The sequence below is a fragment of the Lissotriton vulgaris genome, chromosome 7, assembly GCF_964263255.1.
Source record: "Lissotriton vulgaris chromosome 7, aLisVul1.2, whole genome shotgun sequence".
NCBI classification, from domain to species: Eukaryota; Metazoa; Chordata; class Amphibia; order Caudata; family Salamandridae; genus Lissotriton; species Lissotriton vulgaris.
Genome location: NC_141695.1, coordinates 1,282,146,018 through 1,282,171,954, shown reverse-complemented (window position 1 = coordinate 1,282,171,954; position 25,937 = coordinate 1,282,146,018). Strand labels below are relative to the sequence as shown.

The following is a 25,937-nucleotide window of genomic DNA, read 5'->3' as shown; positions in this document are numbered from 1 at the left end:
TATATCAAAAAATGGATGGACAAAGAGTGTCCCCATTCCTTCCTTGTACTATATCAAGACCTCTAGTAGACTAACTCTCTTTAATGTTTTGTTTAATTTTGTAGCTTTTATTGTCTACAATGTGTGTTTGTCGCTTACGTTTCTGGAACTTTTGGAACCAAATGTAACTGAATTCTTCTAGAGAGTGAATATGTCTGCCAGGAATCTCGCCTCAATCCCACACAAAAGTTGTGACAACTCAAGGGTTTACAGCAGCCGAGAGTGAATAAAAGGTGTGAGATACTTGGCCAGGCCCTTCATATGAAAATAAAGTCCCTCCCTTTAATTTTCGGTGAAATTACAAATGTTTTCATAAAATATTATGTCTGTCCCCACCCCCCCCAAACTCCACTCTTTGTCTTGGTATATCCGACTAGAATATGGGGGAGAACATCCTTTACAACGCAGGAATGACACTGCAGTGCCATTACAACGCGGGTTTCACAACGCAAGTCGTTACCACGACTTGCGCTGGAGGGCGCTCTAGGCTAAGGAATAGTAGATTTACTATTCCAGCACCTTCCCTACTGTACGTAGGCTGGTTTTGGAATAGTAAATCTTACTATTCCTAAGTCCAGCACCCTACAGCGCAAGTCGTGGTAACGACTTGCATTGTAAAACTTGCGTTGTGATGGTCTGCGGTGTTTTATACCGCGTTGTACCGTCATACATCCGAATATGGGTGCCTCCCTAGAACCTCTATGCATTTGTATAGCCTGCGTTCTCGGAGTGCATGCATGCCTTTCTGAATTGTATTTTGTGTTTTCACATGTGCGCATCTCCCAAGAGCCTCTTCTCATAATTATATGCCTCCATATCTGTGTCATTCATTATAACTGTTTGTATAAGTGTTTCTCTGTCTGAACAAGAAAGTGTGTGTCTGCCTTCCTCACTGGAATTCCCCTCAGAGGTCTATAGAGGTTTGTCTCTATACAATACAGTCCCACGCTTTCATTACAAGTTAGGCAAAATAGGTGAGATATTTAGCGCAAGTGGTATAGATACCTTTACGCCGGGATGATAAATTTACCTCTATCACTGCAGGTCCACTGCCACCTTTTTACAAATTAAAGACACTGTGGCCATTGAACCTTACCTGGACTTGATCACTCTCCCCTTTGACCGTGCGCTTTACTTTAAATTTAGAGTTGGTTCCCTCCCGCTAGGTGCCCTGGTATCGAAATGGTCAACAGCGGATCGCACTTCTCCCAACTGTGCATGTTGCCCGAGTAAGATTGAGTCTATTGCGCACGTTTTATTTGAATGCCCGGATTATGCAAGGCCTAGGAGCTTTTGGCTGAAGCCACTCTGCCGTAACATGGGCACACGCAGTCACTTAGTAGCCTTGCGTATCCTGAGTACTGACACTTCCCCCCCCATAGTCTGTGGATTAGCTAAATTTTTAAAGCAGTTTTGGCTCATTCGATGTAAGAGAATGTCAGTAGCTGTTTAATCCTTGTTTTAGCTAATTTATTAATGGACCTTACACCCTTTTATCACTTTTTAATATTCCAACATTTCTACTGACTTCTTATGGCATAAAACTTTTTGTATATTTGTATTGATTGTATTATGTATGTGCTTATAAGATATCTCTGCGTATCGAATAAAAGCTTATGACTGACTGACTGATAAATTTACCACCTATGATAAAGAGCTTCTATATACATTTTCTAACTTTCAAATGAGGCATAACCGTGGTATCATTATTTAACATACACAATTCCATTGTTCTGGCTTTTTTTTGCAGGCCTTTTCACCTGATAGATTCTTGCAGGTCAAACCTGTGGAAACAGATCACGATAAAACTGTCTGAGAGTTCTAATTATCATACAACTTGTAATTCCAATCCCTGCTCAAACAAGTGTTTGCACGGTTCAGCTCTGCACTTGGACTAAAAGCCTCAGTGTTTTGCACATCTGTGCCTCTGTCCAGTCATGTGGGCTGTGTCTCTTGGTGTTTTCCCGTCTCTTCCATGTAATCTCTACTCATTGGGTGTGTGCATATGTGCCTTTCCCTGGAATCTTTCATCAGTATATGCATTGGGGTATATCTTCCTGAAATCACCTCTTGATGTCTCCTACCCGAAAGCTGTTAGAGTCCTGGGAGAGGTTTAAATTGTGTAGTTCGTACAGAGTTTACACAGTGTGGGATGGTATACATGTGGTTGATGCCCTTCCCTTTGGTAGGTGAATTGTACTACCAGAATGTCTAGTTACTTGCCCCACACGGCTTACATGGTCCTTTCAGGCCCCTAGATTTTCACTCCCTCTACTACTTGCTTGGGCCATACATAATTATACTAGGACCAGGGTTAGAAGGAATGGGCTTCTTTGAGTTATTTCAGTCCTGTGGTCTTGAGAGTCAACCTTATGATCTTTCATAAGGGTAGAGGGACTATTCTGTCCTGGGGACTCAGTAGAGGCAGCATCATCTCTTACGGCCCATTTAAGTGGTCAATAAGTGGTCAATAAAATCTCTTTTGTCATCAATTTCTGGGTGCAGGAGATTAATATTGCTGTGCACCTGCACTCAGATCGCTTTGTAGACCTCACTGCGATTGGACTTCACCATGCTGTTTGAAGGTTTGTCTGGGAGTCTTGAGGCTACTGAACACCTTTCAATATTCTTTATCTCCACCAGGTGATGTCAAAGGATCCTTCCAAGAGCAGCTGGGCTTGCAGAAAGGTAACCGGCTATACCATTGTGTCATCTACCTCGCTCCGGGGGATTATCACCGCTTTCACTCTCCTACGGACTGGTGCATCCACCACCGGCGCCATTTTCCTGGTGAGTCCTACCTAGTATGTACTTCCAAATTGCACATTGCTCCACCTACTGGAACCAACACTAGTTTGATAAACTACATTCAGCCCACAACCCAACCTTAGAGCTCTCTCACACACTGCTCCACCCACAGACAGATCCCTAGAGAGACCACCTCATGCACAGTCCCTCTCAAGGAACCATCAGTGCCCCTGTTGGATCTCCTTACACACTATTCCACCCATGGGAACCAACCATGGCAGTCCATCTTCACATGATGGTCAACTAATAGACAACAAACCTGTTCACGTCAAGCCGTGTTATGTTAGAGGGAATAAAAATTGAAAGATATCTTTTTGCACAAGACTCAGATGTGTACATAGCTAGCAGATGTTGCTACTTTTTATATTCTGTACTTCTGTTTTTTACCAATAAACTAATTTTGATACACAAAACACATAGCATGATCTTCCTGACAAGGTGTAACACCCCCATTTATTGTCAGCAAAAAAAAATGGTGACTCAATTTTGTTATTCGCATTTCTTTGACAACCTTTGCATTATCCTGGGGGCCTAAACAAGAAGTAGCTATTTGAGGGTTGGGGTGTAGGTCAATAAGAGAATAAAACCAAAGACACAATTGAAATCTAGAACTTGGTAAATGGTGTATTTCAATCTGCTTGATTCTCTCCTTTTACCACTGCTCATTTGTGGCCAAAAGCTACTTTGCATTTCTGAGTTAAATCCAACAGATTTCACAGGTAAAACCGGCCTCTCTTGTCTTGCTGGTGTAACAATCCAGAGAAGGAGGCATCTGTAAAAAAGAGGCTTGGACTGGGATAGAAAATAGGCCCAGGCTCCAAAATAAAAGTAACCCCCGTTAGTGAATGAAACAGCTTAAAATATGGCCCACTTTTGCAAATCAGGATTGATTTGAATTTGAAAAGACAAGCTGTATAGTTATTTTACAAAGTATGCAAGACTGCGTGCATTTGTGCTTGCTGCAGGCAATGTTTATGGTAATATCAGGGAAATCTCAATAGCGAAAAACGGGCCACAGACCATCACACAGGCCCACAAACAGCCACCAAACCAGTGCTTAATTTGTAAAATATTAAGTACCAGGGCTCTGACCAGCAGGCCACTGCAGCTTGCACCACCTATCGCCCTTGTCATCGCTGTCAAAACAACTACTAACCACCTCTCTCGTATGTAAATGCGACAGTTCAGATTATTCCAGGTCCCAAAAGCTAAAAGAATGGCTGGGGAGACAGGTATTAGCAATTTTAATGTATATTGGATTCCTAAACAACAGTTGTTCTGCTCCTCTCTAAATTATATGAGCAGTGCCACCATGTGGTAGACTGTTCCAAGTATGGTGTTGACAATTAGGGACCAGTGCCGAGCACTGAAAAACAATTAACTGCTGGTGCTGAGCCCCGGAAAGCACCAGCTGAATCGGCTCTATCATCATGTACAGAGACTAAATAAAAATATAGTTTTTTTTTACATTACCTGTCAGGAGCACGGAGAAGGCCATATGGCAGGCAAAGAGGGCATAATAATAAATGTTGTGCAGTGGTGTGCAGGAACAGGTTACTGGCAGTGCATACTCTGAGTCACTCAAGTCCAGTCCCTGGCTGCAGAAGCTTGACGAGTGGGGGGTCTGTATTAGAATGGGAACGCTGGAGTCAGCAACGTTTCCATTGCAATATTCTGTGGTCGGCAGTTGCTGCCTGAGGTGGATGGCTGAGGGTCAATAAAGTTTCTGCTTACCACAGTGATGGTCTCCGTCCATCTTTTCAGTGGCGACGAGTGACCGTCAGTCTGTCCACCTCCTTTGTGCTACCTGCTACCTTCCTGGAGCACGGTTCCTGCTTTTTTGGGTGCGCCAGTTTCTCTACGCTGGTGCATTGCGCTGCTGTGTCGTCGTTCCCAGCACTCTAGTCTTCTTCTCTTCATCAGGGTTCCTCGCTTTTCTTCCTGTGGTGTCCGTGGCATTTTTCTGCAATTTCGTGAGCCATCGGGACCTCAGCAGGATTTGGGTGGCGCGTGTTCGAGCTCGTGTGAAACCAAGTCATCGCAGCTCGTGCGGCAGCGGGTGATTGCGTGGCTGTGCACGTGTCTTTCTTCTACCAAGGGTTACCCCTGACGTCAAGGTGCCCCCGCTGTACGTGCGGCGTCCATCTTTAAGGTATATTTTCTTCACGGTGACAGGTGCACTCTAAAGTATTGCTGTTGATCTCCAAACTTTCTTCCTAATGCCATCGCTGCATATGCGTGACCAACGTTTCAAGTGCCATCTTGTGTACGGTGACAGGCACACCTTTGATCATTTCCTGTCAACTTTTGGGTGCATTTTTGGTTGATTGCGTGACTTTTTAGCAATACTGTACAAGTGGTGATAATCACATATTTTGCTTTGTTGTGCTTTCTCTTCGAGTCAGTAATATATTCAGTTCTTACTTTACTTTATTTTTATGCTGGCAGCAACTATCCTTGAGTGCTCTTTTAGTCATGGAGGGAATAGCTCCACCACCTCCCTTTTTAGCAGATCCTGGTTCTCCACCGTTGAACTGGGTACTATGGCATGAGGCTTTCAAAGCTTATCTTGATGCTATTTAGGGGGACACCTTCACACCCAAAAAGAAAAAAAGCGCTTTTAGTGTATCATTTAGGTCACAAGGGTAGATCGATTTTGAAAACATTACAGATCGAAATGGTATATGTTCTTCCCAGCAGTGAGGGAAATGCTGAACCTATCGTTGATGAATATGCATCTTTAATTCAAACTATGTGCAAAAGATTTTCCACTAAAAAGAATGTAGTATTAGAAAGACATAGGTTTTTACAACAGGCACAACTCTGGAGATTCAATCAACAATTTTGTTTCAGCCCTACGCACTTTGTCCTTGAACTGTAATTATCAAGATTTCTGGTGAGAATTGCAGTGGTGTTTTAGCTGAGGCTACTGTTCGAAACAAGAAACCTCCCACACGTTATAGTGATTATGTAATGCATTGATGTTGTTGTGCTATTGTGTTCTCAGCTTTTACTTTCAACCTCATTCTCGTGTTCCCATCATTGCATTATTCTTGCATATACTTTGCGTTTTCTTTATTGTTTCATTATTGCTTATTGTTTCTCCATTTGTTGATATTTGGTATGTTCTTTTGTGTAAGAAGGGAGATGTGTGGGGTCTGTATTAGAATGGGAACGTTTGGGTCAGCAATGTTTTCATTGCAATATTCTGTGGTCGGCAGTTGCTGCCCGAGGTGGATGGCTGATGGTCAATAAAGCTTCTGCTTACCACAGTGATGGTCTCTGTGCATCTTTTCAACGAGGAATCGGGTTTTTGCATACAGGAATCGGGAGGCGGGAGACTAGCCTTAAAATCGGTGGTTTCCCACCTGACTCGGAAGGGTTGACATGCATGCTATAGGCAGTGTTTAATTTGAGCTGGTGGTTGCAGGGAGTCCCACCAACACTCATTTTTGGGGACCAGCACTTATTTTTCCTTAGCACACTTTGATCAAGGGCAAGAGAGAGATAAAAATTTAAAGAGAGGAGGAAGAGAAAAAGGGAGAACCAGTGTTAATATGAGAAAGGAGGGATGAAAAATAACCTGCAAGCATGAGATAAAGAGAAATGAAGCGTATGGAGTAGATTAAAGGGGCGTGAAATGCAATCAAGACTACGCGGCCTTGGTATTTCGCACCCGAACCTTCAACACCGCCTGCTGCGGGCTTCTGAGCAAAACTTTGAGCCCCAGCACTTATTATTTTTCAAATGAAGCCCTGCCTATAAGCCTGCCTGACCTTGGGGAGAGCTCGTGGCATAGGGTGCCATTCCAGACCCCCACCCAAGAGCAAGTTTTTAAAATTTCAATGGAACGTTTTAGGTTCATAAGGGTTTCTGCATCCTGGATTGTAAACGCTTATTGCACACTGAGCCGCCCTGGGTGTTTTGATAAAAAAAAAAAATGAGCGTGAAAACCATATACAAGTATACAGACAACAAGTAATGTATTTAATTAATTTATCAGAAGTAAAGGTCGAACAGGGTAGTCCGATAGACCGAGGAAGGGAATTTTTAAATTGGCAACTCTTAACCAATAAAGGGACCCATATTCTGAAAAAAACACGTTTTTTTTCCAGTTCGGTTTTCAATTTGGCCAACAAATTCTAATAACTGGAGATAAACCAGCAAGTTGACTGGCGGTACAAGGCTAAAAAAAGGGTTGCTTTTCTCCATTCCTACAGGAATTAAGATCGTCCTAAGGAGGCAAAAAAAAAATGGAGTGGGCTCCGGTAACTCCATTAATAATGACTGATTCTGAAACAAGGACGCAGGGTCCAAACGTGAGTTCGGTATTATTCTTGCCAGTGCCACACATACAAAGGGAGAAGGCCGTTTGTTACTCGTAGTTTTTCGTGTCCGTTCCGCCATCTAGTGTTTATAATCCAAAACTGCAAGTTGTTTTTCTCATCTATTGTCTAGAATTACTTACTTCCTCGGCTGAGGGCCGGAAACCCACAAAGTACCAGTAACCGACTCCATCATCAGATTATTTTACCGCCTTTATGTGCGCCTTGTGGTGCGGTTGCCGTACCAGCTGTGTTTGTTTGTCTGTCGCCGGGTCAAACAGGAAACTGCCAATATATTGTGAGCGTTTCAGCGGCTAACACATGCCTGATGATAGCCGCTCCCGATAGGCCTGGCCTGGGGATACCGAATTTTAAAGAACATACGAATTGCTTAATTGTATCTTTTTTTCCCTTAAAATGTCCTCCAAATCAATGCAAGGTTATGGGGAACTGAAATCAACGAAAAACCCTCGACCTTTTAGTATCTAAACCTGATACCAACATTTCAGAGCAGGAAAGGTGGAAGATTTTGAAAAAATAATGAAGGAATGTATTTTCCCCATTGACTTCTATTGGCACAAAAGCAATTTCAGGCGTGAGACAGGTACAATAAAATCGGGAGTCTCACGCCTGGATCCGGTCTGTTGGCAGGTATGCTATTTTACTATATACAGGGTCGGATTGGCAAGGCGGGCAGTCGGGAATGGGCCGAAGGGCCGGTGCCTCAGTGCCCTCTGTGGGCCGTTTTTTTTCTCCCCTGTCCCAGTCCACAGAGAGTGGACTAGGAAAGGGGAGAAAAAAACCGGCCCACAGAGTGCACGGAGACAGAGACTGAGAAAATGAAAGCAGCCTCGCTGTGGGGCCAGACAGCGATTGTCAGCTGTGGCCTCTCCTTCACCCCTGCCCTGCCAAGCAATCAAGCCGAGGCTGGGCTGGGCAGGGGTGATTGTTTGCAATAATCGGCCTCCCTGGGGGCCAGGTGTTTCTCAGGCCTTTGAGCCATTTGCACCTCGGCCCCCTGGCGCCCATGCAGCCCAGAAACGGTGTTAGTCTTAACACCTCGCCCACAGCCCTTCACATTCAGGGCACAGTGGGCGAGGAAGAATGGGTCTTGCTGTGGGGGCCTGGTGATGTTTGGAATTTTTTTTGTTTTATTTATTTATTTATGCGATTTTATATAGCGCAGACTTTACCCGAAGGAGTCAGAGCGCTTCACACAAGGAACAGCAATAATACATGAGGAGAAAAATTACAAGTGGACAAATTACAAAAGCAAACGTTAAGTTACATGAATCAAAAGTGACAATAGTGAGCAACCAAAATACAAGAGGAGCAAACGATACATTACAGGAGGAAAAAGAGATATGTGTGCAGGTTACAAAAGCGTACAAAATACAAGTAGAGGTATAATACTGCAATTAATGGCAGACACTCCAGCACAAGAACAAACGTTACGTAGGCAATGGTGGCACTTGTGCAAGTATCTAAAGCAAACAATAGTGAGAGGAGCAAACAGTGTGTTACAAGAGAAAAGTGACTTGTGCAAGTTACAAAAGGGTACCATACACAGGTACAAGGGTAATACTACAGTAAATGGTAAACACTCAAACTGCCAGAACACACTGGGAAGGCACTTCCCATGCACCAGCTTCACCTCAGCCTCCCCCTGGCTACCTGGCTACCTTGGATGACCCAGAAAGCTATGTTTTGTCCTCCCCTGCCAGGACATTTTCCCAAGGCCTGGAGGGTTGATTAATTTACTAATTGCAGGGGCCTTACCTCTGTTCATGTGCTCCTGAGCTGAAGGTCTGGGGAGGGCTGAGTAGGTTAGTAATAGCAGGGGCTTTCCTGCTTTTCAGGTGCTCCTGTGCTGGAGGGCTGGAATAATTTTGTGACAAAAAGGGGCCTTGCTATTTTTTTAGTTGCTCAGCATCTAGGCCATTGTCACTTTGGCCCTGTGTCGTGTGCAAGAACAGTATCCTCCCACTTTCATTCCATGTCTGTGCAAATGGTGTTTCATGAAAGGGCACGCCCCTTGAATGTGGGCCACGCCCCTTAAATATGGGCCACGCCTCTTAAATGTGGGCCACTTTTTTCGTCAGTGCCCGGGCCGAATTGTGATCCCAATCCGACCCTGACTATATATGTTTACTATATATATTCCCAAATGGCATGTATGCCACTAGGGTTGACACCTGCCCGGTTTTTACCGGCCTGACCGGTATTCTAATGTTCCCCTTATCGATACATATTTCAAACAGTAAATATAAGCAGAAACACTTTGAAAAGTGTTCTACAGCTCCATTAATGACCCTGGACTAATTATTAAAGTAAGCAAGGACAGAATGGCTGTGTTCAAAATTAATACAGGCACTTTAATATAAAGTGCACACAGGGATCATGTCGGGGACTTTGTAGAATCTTAAATTGTGAACAGATTGTCAGTATTTTTCTCTGGGAAATGTGGCAACCCTATATGCTGGGGAACAACCTTTACAACAAAGGTTTTACAACACGGTACTGTTACCACGCAACTTTTACAACGCAAGTCGTTACAACGACTTGCGCTGGGGGGCGCTCCAGGATAGTAAATAACTTAATTTACTATCCAACTCCTTCCCTACAATCCACGGGGACTGGAGTTGGAATAGTAAATTAAAATATTTACTATCCAGCACCCCCCAACTCAAGTCGTTGTAACAACTTGCATTGTAAAAGTTGTGTAGTAACGGCACACGTTGTAAAAGTGCGCGTTGTAACGTCGTACATCCCAATATGCTACCCTTATGGCCTGGGAGAAGAGACTCCTATAGCAGACTTGTATCTTAGGGAGAGGCAAGTGTGGCTGACATCGCCTCGAGTGGCTCATGAGAAGTCACTTGCCCAGTCCTGCACTTTGTGCATGAGCTGTGCAGAGGTGCCTGCAGGCAGCATTTGTTTAGATGTTATGTTAACAGATTTATATAGCAAGGCCTTGCAGTGCTGTTGGGTCCAGGTACTTTAACGCCCAAGTCTCCAGGTTTACATCACAGACATTTTTCTGTTTCAAAAGTGTCATCAGTGGGTACCAGGCTGTGCTGGACTACCCTTTTATTCCATTGCGCAGTCCTTCAGGGGGGAGGTGTACCAGATACTAGGTTTTTGAAGGCCACTTCTGGCACATCTGCCACTTTCACCACTAAGCCCACCCTCCACCCCTGCCATTTAATCCCCCACCAGGTAACCACAGCGGGCACAGTGGATACTTTAGCAGAGAGGAGAAAAAGAGGAAAAGATAGCGAGAAAGACGAGGAAGGAAGCAGGCTAGTTTGAACATTTTTGCCAGGGCTGATTTTCTTTCCCCGTCTGACACTGCAGGTAAGGAGGAGCAACAGCGCACACGGTGTGATACACAACACAGCTTTAGGAACACATTCTCTTTAAGAGATACTAATAAGGAGAAATATGATCATCTGATCTGCAGTGGAGCAACCCATAAGCAGCAGCAAAGCTGCTTTCAACAGGTCGTCTGTAATGCAGCCCTGATTGAGTTAATGGCCAGTCCATCTGCGTGGCATTCCAATGAGTTGGTAACAAACAGTTGCAAAGATTTGAAGAGAGATCACCAGATGGGTGGTCCATTCTAACACATGGATGCTCAATAGTTACGGTATCATCGATGAAAAACATGTATCAGAAGCTCAGACCAGCTTTGTGAGCAGCTGGCCATGGACGTTAAGGGACCTGGATACCCCTAGGGAAATCCAGGCTGGACTGGTTTTAGAGAAAGATGGAGTCGCGGTCAGGAAGTATGATGGATGTAGAGCACGTGATATTAAAATCTCTCTACCATTACCACACAGGAACATTTCTGAACTTGCTCAAAATACTTTCTTTGACTACTAGTACTGCTACTAGTACAACTACTAATGCTACATATATAAGGTCCTTAACGTCCAGTCTTTTGTCTGCACAGTGATTCACTACAAATGTTGCATACAGTAACTTCAAGACCCTTCCCTAAATAACAGACATCAGAGGTACAGTATTCCCAGAAACAACCACACTCCCAGACCCCATTGGATGTATTCCTCTCTTGATGAGAACAGTCACTCTCCTTGAAAGCTACAACATCCTAAATTTACTGACAGGCAACCACTCAAAGGAGCTCAAAGCTATATACCCTTTTTCACCATTATCAAGAACCACAGACCCCATGGCCCACCTAACGCAGTCACCCAAAATCACACTACCCTTATCTAAATGGCCATAGCACCCCCTGGAGACCCGGTGCCTACACTCACCAGCTCTTCTCTCAGGTGCATGCTCCATAAATGCTGCTAAGGAGCTGAACACTGCCTTGAGATTTCATTAAAACGATCACAAGTTTCAACCTGGATATCATGTTTTTCTATGAAACCTGGCTCAGTGATGCTGCAAACAACATACTGGACCTTTTGCCTCCACTCTGTTCCATTCTGCGCTGCGACTGGAAAAACAGACACAATGGGGGTTAGCTGTCATCGGCAAACAACTTGCTAAGTTGTTTGCTTCTTCCCTTGATTCGCTATAATTTCTTCACGTGCAGAGTGAACATTATTTATCATCCTCCAGAAAAAATTATAACTGTTGTGGAAGAATACACAGAGTTCATCTCATCCCAAAACATTAGCATCATCAACATCATGTTCTTGGGTGACTTCAATCTTTACTTGGGTATCAAGAGACGCAAACCAATGAACACCTGCTCCTCCTTTCTTAATGACAATGATCTCCTGCAACACTAACAGAAACCCACACACTACAAGGGATACATTCTGTATCTAATGAATATGTGATGTAACAACGCAATCAAAATGTTCGCTGTATGTTACATCGCAGTCTTTACAACGCAAGTCGTTACAACAACTTGCGCTGGAGGGCGCTGGTCTTAGGAGTAGTAAGATTTACTATTCCAAGACCAGTCTACGTACAGTAGGGAAGGTGTTGGAATAGTGAATCTTACTATTCCTTAGGTTATAGCGCCATCCAGCACAAGTCGATGCAACGCTTGCGTAGTAACTGCTGCGTTGCAACTGCATCGCAGTGTAATCACAGCGATGTAAAGGATGTTTCCCGCATCTAATCATATCCAAAGCTCCTCGCCTAACAGCAGATGATCTCATCCCGGTAGATTGGTCTGGCCACCTTCTAATCTGCTTCACAGTGAGCTTTTTGTGCAATAAAACCTTTGGCCAACCAAAGGAAGGAGAAAATCTGGTTTAGGGATTGCAGAAACATCGATATTAAGGCCCTTGCAAACAAGGCTCACTCAAATCTCACCTTGCTAGTTCCCCAACTTGACATCAAGCGGCCACTGACAAATTTAATGAGCGCATGGAAAACTTTATAGAGGAATTTCATCTCTTTCTCTACCTTGGTTCTCAAAAGACGTGTGTACCTCAGAGAACTTGAGAACGAATGGAGACAATCACCCTCTCCACTGAGTCCGGTTCGGCTGAGAACCAGGAGAAAAAGATACCAAGACCACATTTTCAGAACTATGTTGACGCATATCAGATCCATCCTGGACATGATAAAGAATCGACCTAAACATGTATTCAAAGTAATCAGGCTGGATAACAACCCTTCATCTACAACCACGCCCGTGTCCTCATGCAATGACTTTGAGGAGTTTTTCAACAAAAATTAAAGGGCATAGACTATTCCTTGCCAGCCTGTTCTTAGAAAATAGCTGAAGAAAATGTAATGTGCAAAGCACAGTGTCCATGGTCTCTTTTTGCGCCAGTGTCAGAACTACTGGAGACCATAACTAAGGTGAAACCATCGAACCACCATTCTGACACTATCGATGGTTCTATCAGTAAAGAGCTCACCAAACAGCTCCTCCCCTTTAAGTCCACCCTAGTCAACTCTTTTGTTGAAAAAAGTACTTTCACTGGCTGTCTGAAAGTTGCCCAAATCACTTGTCTTTAAAAAAAAAAAGATTACTGGACTCCGATGACCTAGCCAACTTACATCTAGCCTCTTCTCTTCCTTTATTAGGTAAGGTGATATCAAGCTGCGTATACTCCTGACTGCCATCTCACATGCATGCAACAGTGGCTTAACGTAAAATGATGGGGCCCCTCTGCATAATGTGACGAGGAGCCCCTGGGTGTCCCATATTGCATAGGTATTCTGGCCTCAGAATAGGGGCCCGTGAAGTTTTGGAAGCCCCTTGAAGGGCTAGGATCCCTCCTGTGCCACAGGTGATGCAGCAGCGTACGTTACGATCCTGCCATGCAAAATAACCTTCTGGACACTCTCCAATCTGGCTTCAGACAGGGCTACAACACAGACTACCATTTTGCAGATCGTTGATGACTCACTCTGCATCCTTGGCACTTGAAAATCATGTCTTCTAGTTCTTCTCAATCCCTCTGTTGCCTTTGATGCAGCCAACCACTACGCTCTTATCAGCATCCTCAGGAATCAAAGGGGCATCAATGGGGTAGTTCTTGACGGGTTTACCTTCTATCTCATGAACAATTTACAAGTACAGAAAATTGGGAGCTCTGTCTCAAAAAAAAGTCATAAGGGGTTTCGCAAGCTCGATCCTTTATCTAAACCTATTTAACCTCTATCATGAGCCACTTTGTGAGCCCCTTAGGAACTCTGGGATCCTCTTTCAGCTGTACGCTGACGTTACCCAGATCTATGTGAATGTCTCATCCCTGGGTGACATTACACTTCTCTCCAACACCTTGGCAAGAATTACGACCTACCTGTACAAGAATGGACAGAGTTCCTCTTTGACGTGGAGTGTCAACGCACCATTATTTAGAACACCAAGCCACTTGGCTTCATTCTCAACAATCGGATCAACCTCCTCGGTCAAATCGCAGCCATGACCAAGAGCACCCAGTTCCAACTAACTCAACTCTGGGGTTGGGGGTATCAGGCAGTTAATTTTAGAACAGGACTTTGAATCTGTTGTTCAGGCACTAGTTCTCCCCAGACTAGACCACGAGAACTCACTCCTCTCATGCATTAACAAAGCACACTTAGCTCCACTCAGAGCATTTCTGCATGGTGTAGCCTGCTTTGCAACTGGGCTCAAATGTCTATCCTGTCCTGCTATCCCTCCAATGGCTTTCTATTGAGGTGAGAGCTCAGTTTAGAGCTGCTTCATCACGGATTAATCCCTGCATTCCTCTTCGCTCATCTACCTAAAACCAAATAATAAATAATAATAATAATAATCCACATTTGTAAAGCGTATAATCACTAAGGGTCTCTAGGCGCTGGGGGCCGTCGGGAAGGTTAAGCAAGCTATTGCCCAGAGTCACATGGTGCTGGCCTAATCTGCTGCTGGTGCCAGGGATCGAACCGTGATCACCAGATTCCGGAGTCAGTCGCCCTAGCCGCGGCGCCACACCAATTTGCAGGTGCAAAACAGGGTTCATTAAACTTACAATCCCTTCTCCTGGAGCCTTCCACTTTCAAACGAAAACAACACAAGAACCAATCATTATCTGGAAGCACGTCAAGACTTTCGAACTCTCCAACACTCCGTATGACCTCATGCCATGCTACTTTTAAAAAGCAACTTAAGACTCTTATCTTTGAATGACACTTGGGCTAGATCTATAATCTCCCACACAGTCTCGAATGTCAGTTATTCACTTCTGTGCCGTATCGCAGAAACATACTTGCGATGACTGTTGGTCACTGCACTCTTGTAAAGAGCTCTGATGCCCCTTGGCTCTGTCCACACCACATAAAACCACAAAAGTAAAATAGGAGGGCATATGGCTATTGAAAGGTAGGCCTGACTCCTGCTAGTCTAACCTGGAGACAACTGCAGGCATTCCTTAACCCTTCTGGATCAACAGAAAGTAACACGAAACAGTTGCAGCACTCAGCAACTTTTCTGCGCTGTGAAACTGACAGCCACACAGTCTCTTCCTACATCACTGCTTTCAGAGCTCCAGTACACGGAAGGAAGTGAAGTCAAGTGGAAAGGATGTAATTACAGAGTGCTGTAGAGGAAGATAAATAAGTCACAAGAGCAAATAGGTCTGTGCTGCATGAGTACAGTACCTGACTGTGCTGTGCACTATGTGCTGTTATGGATTACACCTCTCTGCCTGTTGTCATGAGGCAGATGATTAACTATGATTTTGCTAATGCTACTCAGAGATTTAGCAAATTGCGGCAGGGCTTTGCACAGAAAGCCATTCTATGTGCCAGATAATGTCATGTTTATGTTACTACAAAAGATCGTTCCCAATCTCTGTTGCTGACACTGTTCTCTAGCTTTTCAGTGCCACTGAAGCACACCAGCTGTGTTAATCACTATCCAGCCAGCCCCATGATTGGAGTATTGCTTTCTGTGTCTGTCCACCCTGAACACCAGAACATGGTGTTCCTCCCATTGGACTTAAAGCTAAATGAAAAGTGCGCGCAGTGTTTCGCCCACTGATTGGCGGTTCAGCTAAAAGGATACAGTGAATGTTGGGCCCTATGTGGACGATGGAATTTCATCCTCCTCTAAGACCTACTGTATCCTGCACCATCGTCCCTTTTTGATTGCGCATGTGTAGGACACTTGCCCCTTCATGCTCTGTGCCTTAATTTTTGTTGACAATTGTAACGGCTTGCTCAAGGTCTTATGTACATTGTTGCTGTCCAAACTAGGCCCTCTGGGGCATTTACATCCACTTTGTGTCATATCATTTGCTATCATCCTGTATGCTACCCAACAAACTCTTTCTACCATCATCCCCAATATATACCGCTGCAAATGCTTGTCTCAAAAGGCTACTATGCAAAACTATTCCTCTTGTGCACTCAACTCTACACTTTGTGTAACTTTGCACTTAAATGTGAAAAAAATGATTCTCTCCAAATGGTCTCATATAAAATATATATTTTCCATTCATATGTGACCTTACTTTTCCTTCATCTTTATATGTTTAGTGATCTCAGACATGATTGGGCCAAGCCTGCCTCCTCCTGGGAATTAATGTTTACTGAAAGGTTAATTGACAATAAGGCACACATTTAGTGCGAAAAATGTATTTAATGTCTTGTCCTATGGACCAAAAAAAGGTGATATAAATGGTTTATATTTTATCCTTCGCAATTGGCCATTTCTCATTGAATGTTTTAGTGTTCTATTGATGTGCTCTTGTGTACACAGGACTTTTACAAGTGTTGGTATAGAGAAGAAATGACACTTTCCATTTCCTTTCCTCCTAACCTCACCTTAACCACTCTCCTCCAAGCCCACATCCCTATGAAGCTTTTGTAGCAGCCCTTCGTCTTTGCCTCATATCTGTCCAATAAGTTCGAACAAGTAGATTCCCAGCTCTGTCCTATTCATGTTTGTGCACTTTGTGGTCCCAGATTCTGCTTAATTCCTATCCTAAGGGCCACGAGCACCCTTTGTACCAATCAACACCAACTGGCACATTACACTTTTTCCCTGCAAAGCATTTCCTCTGCCACATATGCAATGCACATCTTACATTAATAACAATAATGCATATCACATGTGTAGGCAGGCAGTATTATACGTAAAGTCTTGTATGATAAATGCCAAACCTGCATTGACAAAATCCACAATAAAGTCAGACATTTTGGCTTTGCCAATGTTTGTTACAGTCTTGTTCACAGGCCTTAGTTCAATCTTAGACCACTATCATCAATCTGTGTCTCTCCCCACTTGGACAAATAGGGAGAGTAGTCTTCCCTCTTTTCAAAATGGTAAACCTGGACCGAGCAATGGTGGAACACGATAAAGACGAATTATCCACCTCCACCTATCGGGAACAGTCACTGGGCAGATTGTAGCTAAATAGCTAGCTTATTACCTGGAAGGATTTCACTGGCTCTTTTCTTGGAAACTAGGCTTCCGCCCTTGCTGAGGCACAGACGCTGCTCTTGTTGAATTAAGATCCATTTTAGACAAAGGGAGTTCAGTTGCTGTTATTTTACTTGATCTCTAAGCAGCCTTTTACATGGAGGATCATGCTACACTGCTTTGCCTCCTAGCCAAAGTTGGGTTTGAAGGGCCTGTCTTAGCATGGGTTTCCTGCCTCCTTGTCAGGCAGACCCAGACGGTGGCACATTCATCTTATCGCTCGTCTCCTCAGTCTGTCAACTGCAGGGTCCCACAGAGCTACTATATCGCCTATTTGTTGTTTAACATGCCCTCTAACTCAGCTGGTTAGGTCTTTTGGATGCCTCAGAGTTTCCTACGCTAATGATGCACAGTTTATTGTGCACCTTATTCCGCAACCAAATTTACCATGTGATTGACTGAAGTCCAGTGATGACTGGTCCACAATGTCCTTAAACTTAATGCCAACAAGACGGAGGTTCTGTTAGTCAGTAATACCACTGAGGGATGCCAATCACTCTTTGGCCCACAACTACGAGGAAAATCTCCCTCACCAGCAACTAAAGTCAAATCATTAGGAGTTAAGACTCACTCACATCTCTCTTTTAAAGCCTAGACCAATGCTATATCATCTGCATGTTTTTTCTACCAGAGACATTTAAGAAATACCTCACCATTTCACAATCAGGCAGTCTCTGCCTACACGCTGTCACATCCTCTACCTGAGCCTGCCACAATCCTCATTTGGACAGCTACGAGGACTCAGAATGTTGCTGTCCTCAAGCAACTTATGAAAGTTTAATCATGTTACCCAGGCTAGACTCAATCTTCACTGGTTCCCAGTAAAACAAAGAATTCTCTTCAAAGTGCCATACCATACATGTACAGATTTTTATGGTGAGAAAGATCACCAGTTTGCCAGGGCTTCACCTGGCGCAACGGTTTGAGAAATTCGGATCCAAGCTCCCAGGTTTTGGTCTTGTTTCCTCTGTGTGAAACTTTCTTGGATCGACTGGAGCGCTCTCATTCGCTCGGGCCCAAACACAGCTTCCCTTTCCACTTTAATAATATTCACTCTTACCTAGCCTTCAGAATGGTAGTAAAAACTCAACATATCTGCACCCTCTTCTCTTCTTACATTTCTTGTTTTTATTATTTTGTCTTATTGTTCCTAGCACCAGGATGCCTAAGTCAGAGAATGAGTGTTTATTAAATATCAGTGGGTCAATCAAGCACTATCTTCACAACAACACAGTCAATAAGGTCTCTAAAGCTGAAACTGGATTTCAGATTCCGAACAGTTAGACAGCAACTATCTTCGATTGCACAACTGACTACTGTCTCGAAAACTGCATCAGAGACATAGAGGGCAATACATAGGGAAACAACCTGTGTTTAGTGAGCTTTCTAGAGGGTGCCGAAGTAAACAATTCCCTGAACTGTGGCTGAGCTCTGTAGTGCTCACAAATTCTCTCTCCACAGAGGCCTTCCACCAGTGTACCACCCAGTCCAGTGATTGCCAAAGTGATAATTTACAATGGCATACCAGAGATTTGGAGAGTAATCTACTGCCTAAATTCGGTCCTCTATGACACACACACTACTGCATAATGGCTCCCCCCAGACTAAACTAAACTTGTTCAGACCCAGAGGAAGTCGAAAGCAACACCAAAGCAAATACACTTTGTTACATGAAACTATGAAGTAGCCGGGAGCACACCAAATCAGTGGTTAAAGTTCAAAGTATAATTGTCAGTAACTTATCGACCATCCACGGCAAATATTCTTAATCAAGTATTTAATTTTATTAAACTTCTCAGGAGTTTGTAATGAACATACACAACTGCATTGGAGTTATTTTGTTAAGTTATGTTTATTTCAAATATATGATTTGGTAATAAGTGTATACATCTCCAAAACTCCGCTGTACCAAAGTGATTGCCTCCATATTTGAAAAATATGCCAATAAAATAAAATAAAAACTTCTCAGGAGTTCATACTTCAAATACAACCAGTGTCCATGAATAATGTAACAGCATATGTGGTGAAGTCCATCTATTAACAGTACCAGCAATATGATACTGCTGTCAATTTTAGATGCAATTGAAGACTTATTAGGAAACAGTATGTAGTTCTGTGATCTGATGCATATCTGATGTATACAGTCGAAGACATCTTAAGAAGCTAATGCAGCCAACATGTGTTTCGTCTAAGCGATGTTTCCAAGGCTGTAAAGTATATACAGATGTCATAATTGACAAATTGAAGATAGTGGGAGGTAGGGTGTTATCACCAAGATAAAACCAAGAAGTAGGGAAAATAATTCCAAAGATCTGAGGAGGTATGAAAGAAAAATGGTTAGAGGTTCCACAGAGACGCCATGCAAAGGTGCCCATAATTCAAGGTAGAATCAGAAGGCGCAGATACATCAGAGTCTATACTATGTCTCGCCAATATAAAGTTGGACTGGCAACATCCCCAACTTGTGAAATACCTTCCTAGGGATTTAAAGCACTTCTTTCATCGTCCCTGTCTTTTTTCAGTTGCATTGCATTCATTAAGCTGGTTACCCTGCCCAAATTATTAAATGCAAAGCAGAATGTTCCTCACCGGATCCCCCAACGTTCTGCAAAATCAACCCCTCCTTCATAATTTCCTATTGGTGAGATGGTGTCCTGCTTAGCTCCATTTAAGTTCCGTAAATCACCATAAGAAGGATACACAGGCATGATAGATATCATTTCCTACTAGAGGGCCTCCCATTTAATTAGAATGGCTGTATAGCTCGCAGAATGACCCTGTCTATGCGACTGAGCGATAGGCCATAAGCAACTTCTCACTTAAGTGCCATATTTATGGGGGTCGGATCATCACAGGGGGCTCCACTGGATACTTTGCCACTGGACACAATATGCTTAATCCAGTGGCATAACCAGTTGAGTAGTAAGACTCCTCTATGGACACAGGTCTCGTTCCTCAAGTGATTTGAAGGATAGGCCACCTCAGAGTTCCCCATTGAAAGAGGATCATGCAGTCCCAACTTTGGTTGTTTGCAGAGCTGCAACAATTGCCACTCCACAAGTCCCAATTCATTCATTATCTGAAGCTAAGACTCTTCCACCTTTACTTGAAAGTAACTGGTGAGATCTCCAACTTTAACCCGGAAGAAGCAGAGCTTACCATAAGCCACTGAGAAGGCAAGAAAATCTCATGACTGTCCCACTCCTTAATTATACGCTCTCCACACTACAAGAGGCTTGTGAGGAGAACATAGGAGCCCTAACAAATGAGGACTGGCGGCACATCCTTATGTTCCCTAAAAAGTTAATATATCTTTCCACTGTCATTGTGCACAACTAAGGGACTAACAGAGGGTCTACTATCTCAGGGGTCAATCACAGCTTAACTTTAGGGACCTTCTTCAGTATGCCATAGCTGTAAATCCATGCTCTCAAAAGTCTTGGGCTCGTCTATTCCACCGCCTCCCAAACCCACTCTATTAAATATCTTGGACAACATTGATGCTAATAGGAACTTTAAGATCCTCTTGAAACTCGGTCTGGTCTTAGCAGAAAGTGATACTGCACAACAATCGAGAGTCACTAATCTGCCCATCTTGATAGTTTAGATCAGGGGTATCAACAAGGGCATGTACCTGGAATGCCCCCAGAAGCATCAAAAAATCTGGAATCCATGCTGAGAATACTTTCAGATTTGCCTAGAAGCTTGACAACTCCTTCCCAGAAAGTTGGGGCAGCAAAACGTATTCCCTGCTCCGATTCCTGGTGTCATTCTCTTCACTCATGTGCCTCAATACTTGCCCCTCTGTTTCATCTGTTTCATTTGATTTTCCTAAAAGGGTCATAATGCTCTTATCTTGCTTCTTCTCTGGCTTTACCTAGGGTCACTGAATTATATAATTTTTAAATGTCAATAAAAGGATGTATACTATTTAAACAACATTATGTTTAGTGGTTCTCTCTCATACAAGAGTAAAGCTGCTTACTGGCTGTAGAAACACAGAGTACATATGGTGTTGTCACACAAAACCTAAACTCCTCAAGTTAAACTACTACAAGACACAAAGGGGCATATTTACAAGCCCCTACAGCCACGGGAACGTCACTTTTTACGACATTCCTGTGGCGATAGGGGCTTCGCTCTATTTACAAGGCAGCGTTAAGCCACTTAACGTTGCCTAACGCTACTTTGTAAATAAGGCCCCCTTTGACACTATGCTTAGCGTGAAAGGGGAGGGCAATGGTTGTTGCTGTGGGCGCTTCACAGCAACGCCCATTGATTCTGACGCTGCCCCCTATTTACAAGGGATGTGTAAATAGGAGGCGGCGCCAGAATTAAGACCAGGGAAAACCTGGTCTTACTCTGGCGCAACGAGGAGAAATGTTTCATTCCTCCTCGTTTTTGCTGGTTTCATGTGTGCTCCAATGTGCATCACACATGAAAATAGCAAAAGGCCAAATATTTTTTATGTACAGGAAGGTCCCCTTCCTGCACATAAACAATAAAAAAATTTAAATGTCATTTTGCAACTTCTATGTGTGCTGCATTAAACAGCACACATAGAAGTTACATAACGGCATTTAAAGTTTGTTTTAGAGCTGGAAGAGGGACCTTCCTGTACATAAACAATCTGGCGCCTGCATTGGCGCTGGGCTACTAAGTGTAGCTCCAGTGCAGGGAAAGACACAGGGCTGCATCATATTCTTGTAAATATGGTGCAGCCCTGTGTTTCTAAAGTGGCACAGTGAGGCATTATGCATGAAGGCTAACACCTCACTCTGCCACTTCCCTTGTAAATATGCCCCAATCTTCCTAAATACCAAGGAATATATAGCTCCACTGTTCCACGTTCATTAAAAATGCCTTCCTCCACAGGGAAAAACGTAAACATATATGCAAAGGCAGAAGCACTCTGATGTAATGTCAATTTTTAATATTGCTTCTCACACCCAGAGCCTCAAATAAAAATGACAAGAATACATTGCATCTCCACCAATGCCCTGTTACTTCTTTCACTTAAGTGGCTCAATTGATAAAAAATATAAGCTGTACTGCCTTACTTGTTACTTGTGTGTGTAGTATCTAATTTTACTTTCACAAATGCAGTTTGATTGAACACTCAGATTTAGGGAGAGGGATTAGCAGGTCATCCCCCCACTCTGGTCCTAAGAATTGAAGAGACTTACTCCCAAAAACATTTCCCTTGAACAGGGCAACATCCCACCATACCTACATTTGCTGACCTTAGATTTTACATAGGCATATACTCCATCCTGAGAGAACATCTTGTCACACTACTCTTCTTGTGGTAACAAACTGTGCTGCTGAGGGTCTACAACTCACACATTTTCAGCCAACCCCGACCTGGAGGCATAACTTGATGCCGCTGCACTCATGGAAACCAACTCCGGTGTTAGCACCTCACGCACGCATGAGAACTAGTCAACAGAACTAACCATACCTAAGAGGGACCCATGACAAACTGCCACTTCTGGATCCTACTCCAACTTCACCTCTCTCATAAAAGCATTCCACCAATGAGAACTCATCCTGCCCTGGAGCACGCATTTCACTCTCTGCTTCACTAGTGGGAAGACTAAATTTGAGTACCAGCCTCATGCACTGATCAGCCCCAAAGGAACCCCCATTACACCAATGGGAGACAACTCTGCCATAAAATGACCACTTTAAAACTGAAATGGGAACCACATTGTCTGGATTGACCGTCTTCGATATCAATACCCCTAACCCTATAGACTTAACCAGTCCTTGAACAACAACTTCACACACATCTCCACATTGTATACAAAACCTCACTGTCCTGATGTCTACAATTATGAGATCTTCTATGCATCACCAATGCTGACCTCTCTCCTTGTCTCACAGGATCTCTCATGTCCGTGAACCCCGGAGTTGCCCACTGGATCAAAGGCCTCTTCTGCCAGAACGAGCGGGTGGTTCTCTCAGGAGAGTGGCAGCACGGATTCTTCTCACTCACTGCAGTGGGTGCCACCAACGTGGGTTCCATAAAAATCCACTGTGATCAGGTAAGTGCTCTCTTGGGCCTTGCAACTCTCTTTCTACTCCAACGCTCAGTTCAGCCCACCACTCCCTGCAGACTCTGTCTTCGAGACAGCTGAAGAGGGAAGCATGTGAACACCAGCACAAAAAGGGGAAGGTTTTCCTTAGATAGCCTCCAACCTAATCCATGTTACCTGTGGGTTATAGAGCAAACTGAGGTAGGGGAAGAGGGTGGCTTTGTGCATTCACTGGCCTTCATTTCATGAAGGATGAGTGTACTGCATTTTCTCACTGAATTTCTATTTAACTTTTGTTATATGAAGCCAAGGACTTAGTGGAGCTTTCTTAAATGGGTTAGTCTTTTACTATTAACTCTTATCCCTCACAATGCAATATTCAAGTGTATCCTCCATCACTTCAGTGGCACTGTGATGTAATGCAGATAGGCGATTCCTTTAATCATAGAGGTGTCTGGAAGGGCCCGCCACCATTTTCCACAATAGATACTGATAGATTCCCAGGATCTCCTGTTACTGAGCCCCCTGTTCCTGACCCAGTCAGGTCTCATCCAGAGATTCTCAAAGTGTGGAGGAATGACATTAAAGGTAAACCTTAGATGAACAACAGTAGATTGCCAATTGCACCACTCCCCTTACACCCGTCACCATGAAGTGTGGTAGTATTGAGTTCCAAGGCAATAGGGCCAGATAAAGGTGAATATAATTGGGGGAATTGTATGCTATTTAAATATATGTGGAAAAAAACCTTATAATGGAGCAGTGCAATTTTCTTTCTGCACATTCCCCTACACATGAAATCTGTGTGCTTGAAATTTTTTTTTCAATTGTTTGTTTTAGGCAATTATTGGATTTTCCCATCCCGACACAAAGGATAATAAAATGATCTTCTTAAAGCTTTTGTGGGTCATTTTATACCTATTGGGGTAATGAAGCAGAGAGAGAGAGAAAAAGACGGTTTAGGGTTGGGTGGGGGTAGCTTTCCGCTTTGGGTCTACTCCTTCTTTGGCAGTGACACTGGGTGATTGCTTTCCTGTTGTCCAGTCATTGTGACTTCGTATATATTCCATGTTCATTCGGTTTACCTACCTAATAAACACTTGTGTTCCCATTTGTCACAGGAACTACGCACAAACTGCTCACGTCATGTGAAGGGACGGTATCATGACGTAAGTTACACAGAAAGTTATGGGCCCTTGGGGGTCTTCATGGCAAAGGGTGCCGATCTGGGTGAATTTAATCTTGGCTCCACTATTGTCCTGATCTTTGAGGCTCCACGACGCTTTGACTTTGGCTTGTTGGCCGGCAGGAAGATTCGTGTGGGTGAGGCACTGGGGAACCCCTGAGGCAAAACCCAGAGGAGCGAGACAAAAACGTGAAGGATGATGACAAAGCCATGAACCCAGAGACGGCAGGGAGAGGTTTTGCAGGTCATCCGTGGCGTTTGCCTGGAAGTGGTCTGCGTATCTAATTGGAAGGGCAGTATATGTAGTATGAAAGCCTAGGGGATCATTTCTCCACAAATGTTTGCCCTGATGAGACAGGGATATCTTGAAGCTCATTTGCACAGTATTGACTAAAGATTGATGATCTTGAGAAATGATAGTTGATTTTAACAAATGGTCTGCAACTTGCTCAGACAATATTGGTAGTGCGTGAATGGTGGTCTAACTTAAACTCACTGCTAACTGGGATCCAGGTGAGGTGTCATCAGCGAGACTCCGCGGCAGACTTTCTAGACAGAGCAAATACTAAGAAAATCTGCAAGGATTGGAGTAGCCATATGCATGTTGGGCTGATGTATATGAATGACTACTTTAGGCGCCACCAGAAGAGGTCATCGCATTGCAACAAAAAGCCCCAAAAATGACCATCGTGGCTTGGAGAAAGGGAGGGCCGATACAGCAAAACACCATCTCACTGGGCCTCAGAAAATCCATGAGCCAATGCTTATTGTCTCTAAAAAGCCAACAAGGCCAGTGAAGATAGAATGACTTAAGGGCACCATACTTCCATTAGCCTACAGTTCCCAAACATCTTAAAGTCAGGCTCCATCTGAATGTGACTTGCTGTAGTCGCACCTTGTAGCTTCATTTCTACCAAATGCTTGTCTACCCAAGGATCGACGCAGTAAGAATCTAGTACACTGCCCTACCTACTGTACTGATACTGCTGACAAAACTGCCATCCAACATGGCAGTGCTCTTCTGATCGATGCCAAATTGCCACTGGCAAAACCAATATAGACTGCAGCCTCCTAAGGGAATGGTTCTCTGCCCCGCCTACATGGATTCAGTACCTGAAGTAACAAGTGTTGTTTTTTTATTTTAATAAATTAACTCTTTTTAACATTTGTTAACGTTTGTGGCAGGAAAATGTCTGTGCTGGCCACAGAATCTAATAAAACTGAAATTGATTGCAGCCTCTTGTCTTGTTTAGCAGATGTATAGCATGGGGGTGCCTTACCTGGTCTTTGATCAGCCTAAGACACTGTTTATGTCTGCCGGGGGGGGTTTGGGGGGCAGCCCCTCCGCCATTAAAGACTGGCACTTGGGTTACTTATGAGATCTTTTTATACTCAAAGCGCACACAGTAAAAACAGAAAGCGTCTGCATAAATCACTCAGTATTAAAGGAACACCGAGTGCTCATGGGTGCAAGCGAGAATGCATGTGGCCAGAAGGTGCAAAGGACTACCTTCAAACTCTGAACTTGTAAAGTTTTCCCATGCACATATAATAGGTAACTGTTCAGGTTTAGCTTAACCATTCATGGACAATGCATGGCATATGCAAGAAGAAGGGGGTTTAGGTAAAATGCAACATTGTTTACTTTAGGA

At 43.7% G+C, this 25,937-nt stretch overlaps 1 protein-coding gene across 3 annotated transcripts in view; it reads left to right on the top strand.

Annotated features, from left to right (window-relative positions):
• Nucleotides 1–25,520, top strand: part of LOC147703415 (phosphatidylserine decarboxylase proenzyme, mitochondrial-like) — a 58,164-nt gene extending 32,644 nt beyond the window's left edge. For all 3 annotated transcript variants that reach the window (XM_086931862.1, XM_086931860.1, XM_086931861.1), the window contains 3 exons: nt 2,683–2,829; nt 22,948–23,108; nt 24,221–25,520. In XM_086931862.1, coding sequence (XP_086787988.1) covers nt 2,683–2,829; nt 22,948–23,108; nt 24,221–24,445 — 533 coding nt within the window. In that variant the 3' untranslated portion in view covers nt 24,446–25,520. The remainder of the gene's footprint in view (nt 1–2,682; nt 2,830–22,947; nt 23,109–24,220) is intronic.
• Nucleotides 25,521–25,937: the final 417 nt, after the last annotated feature.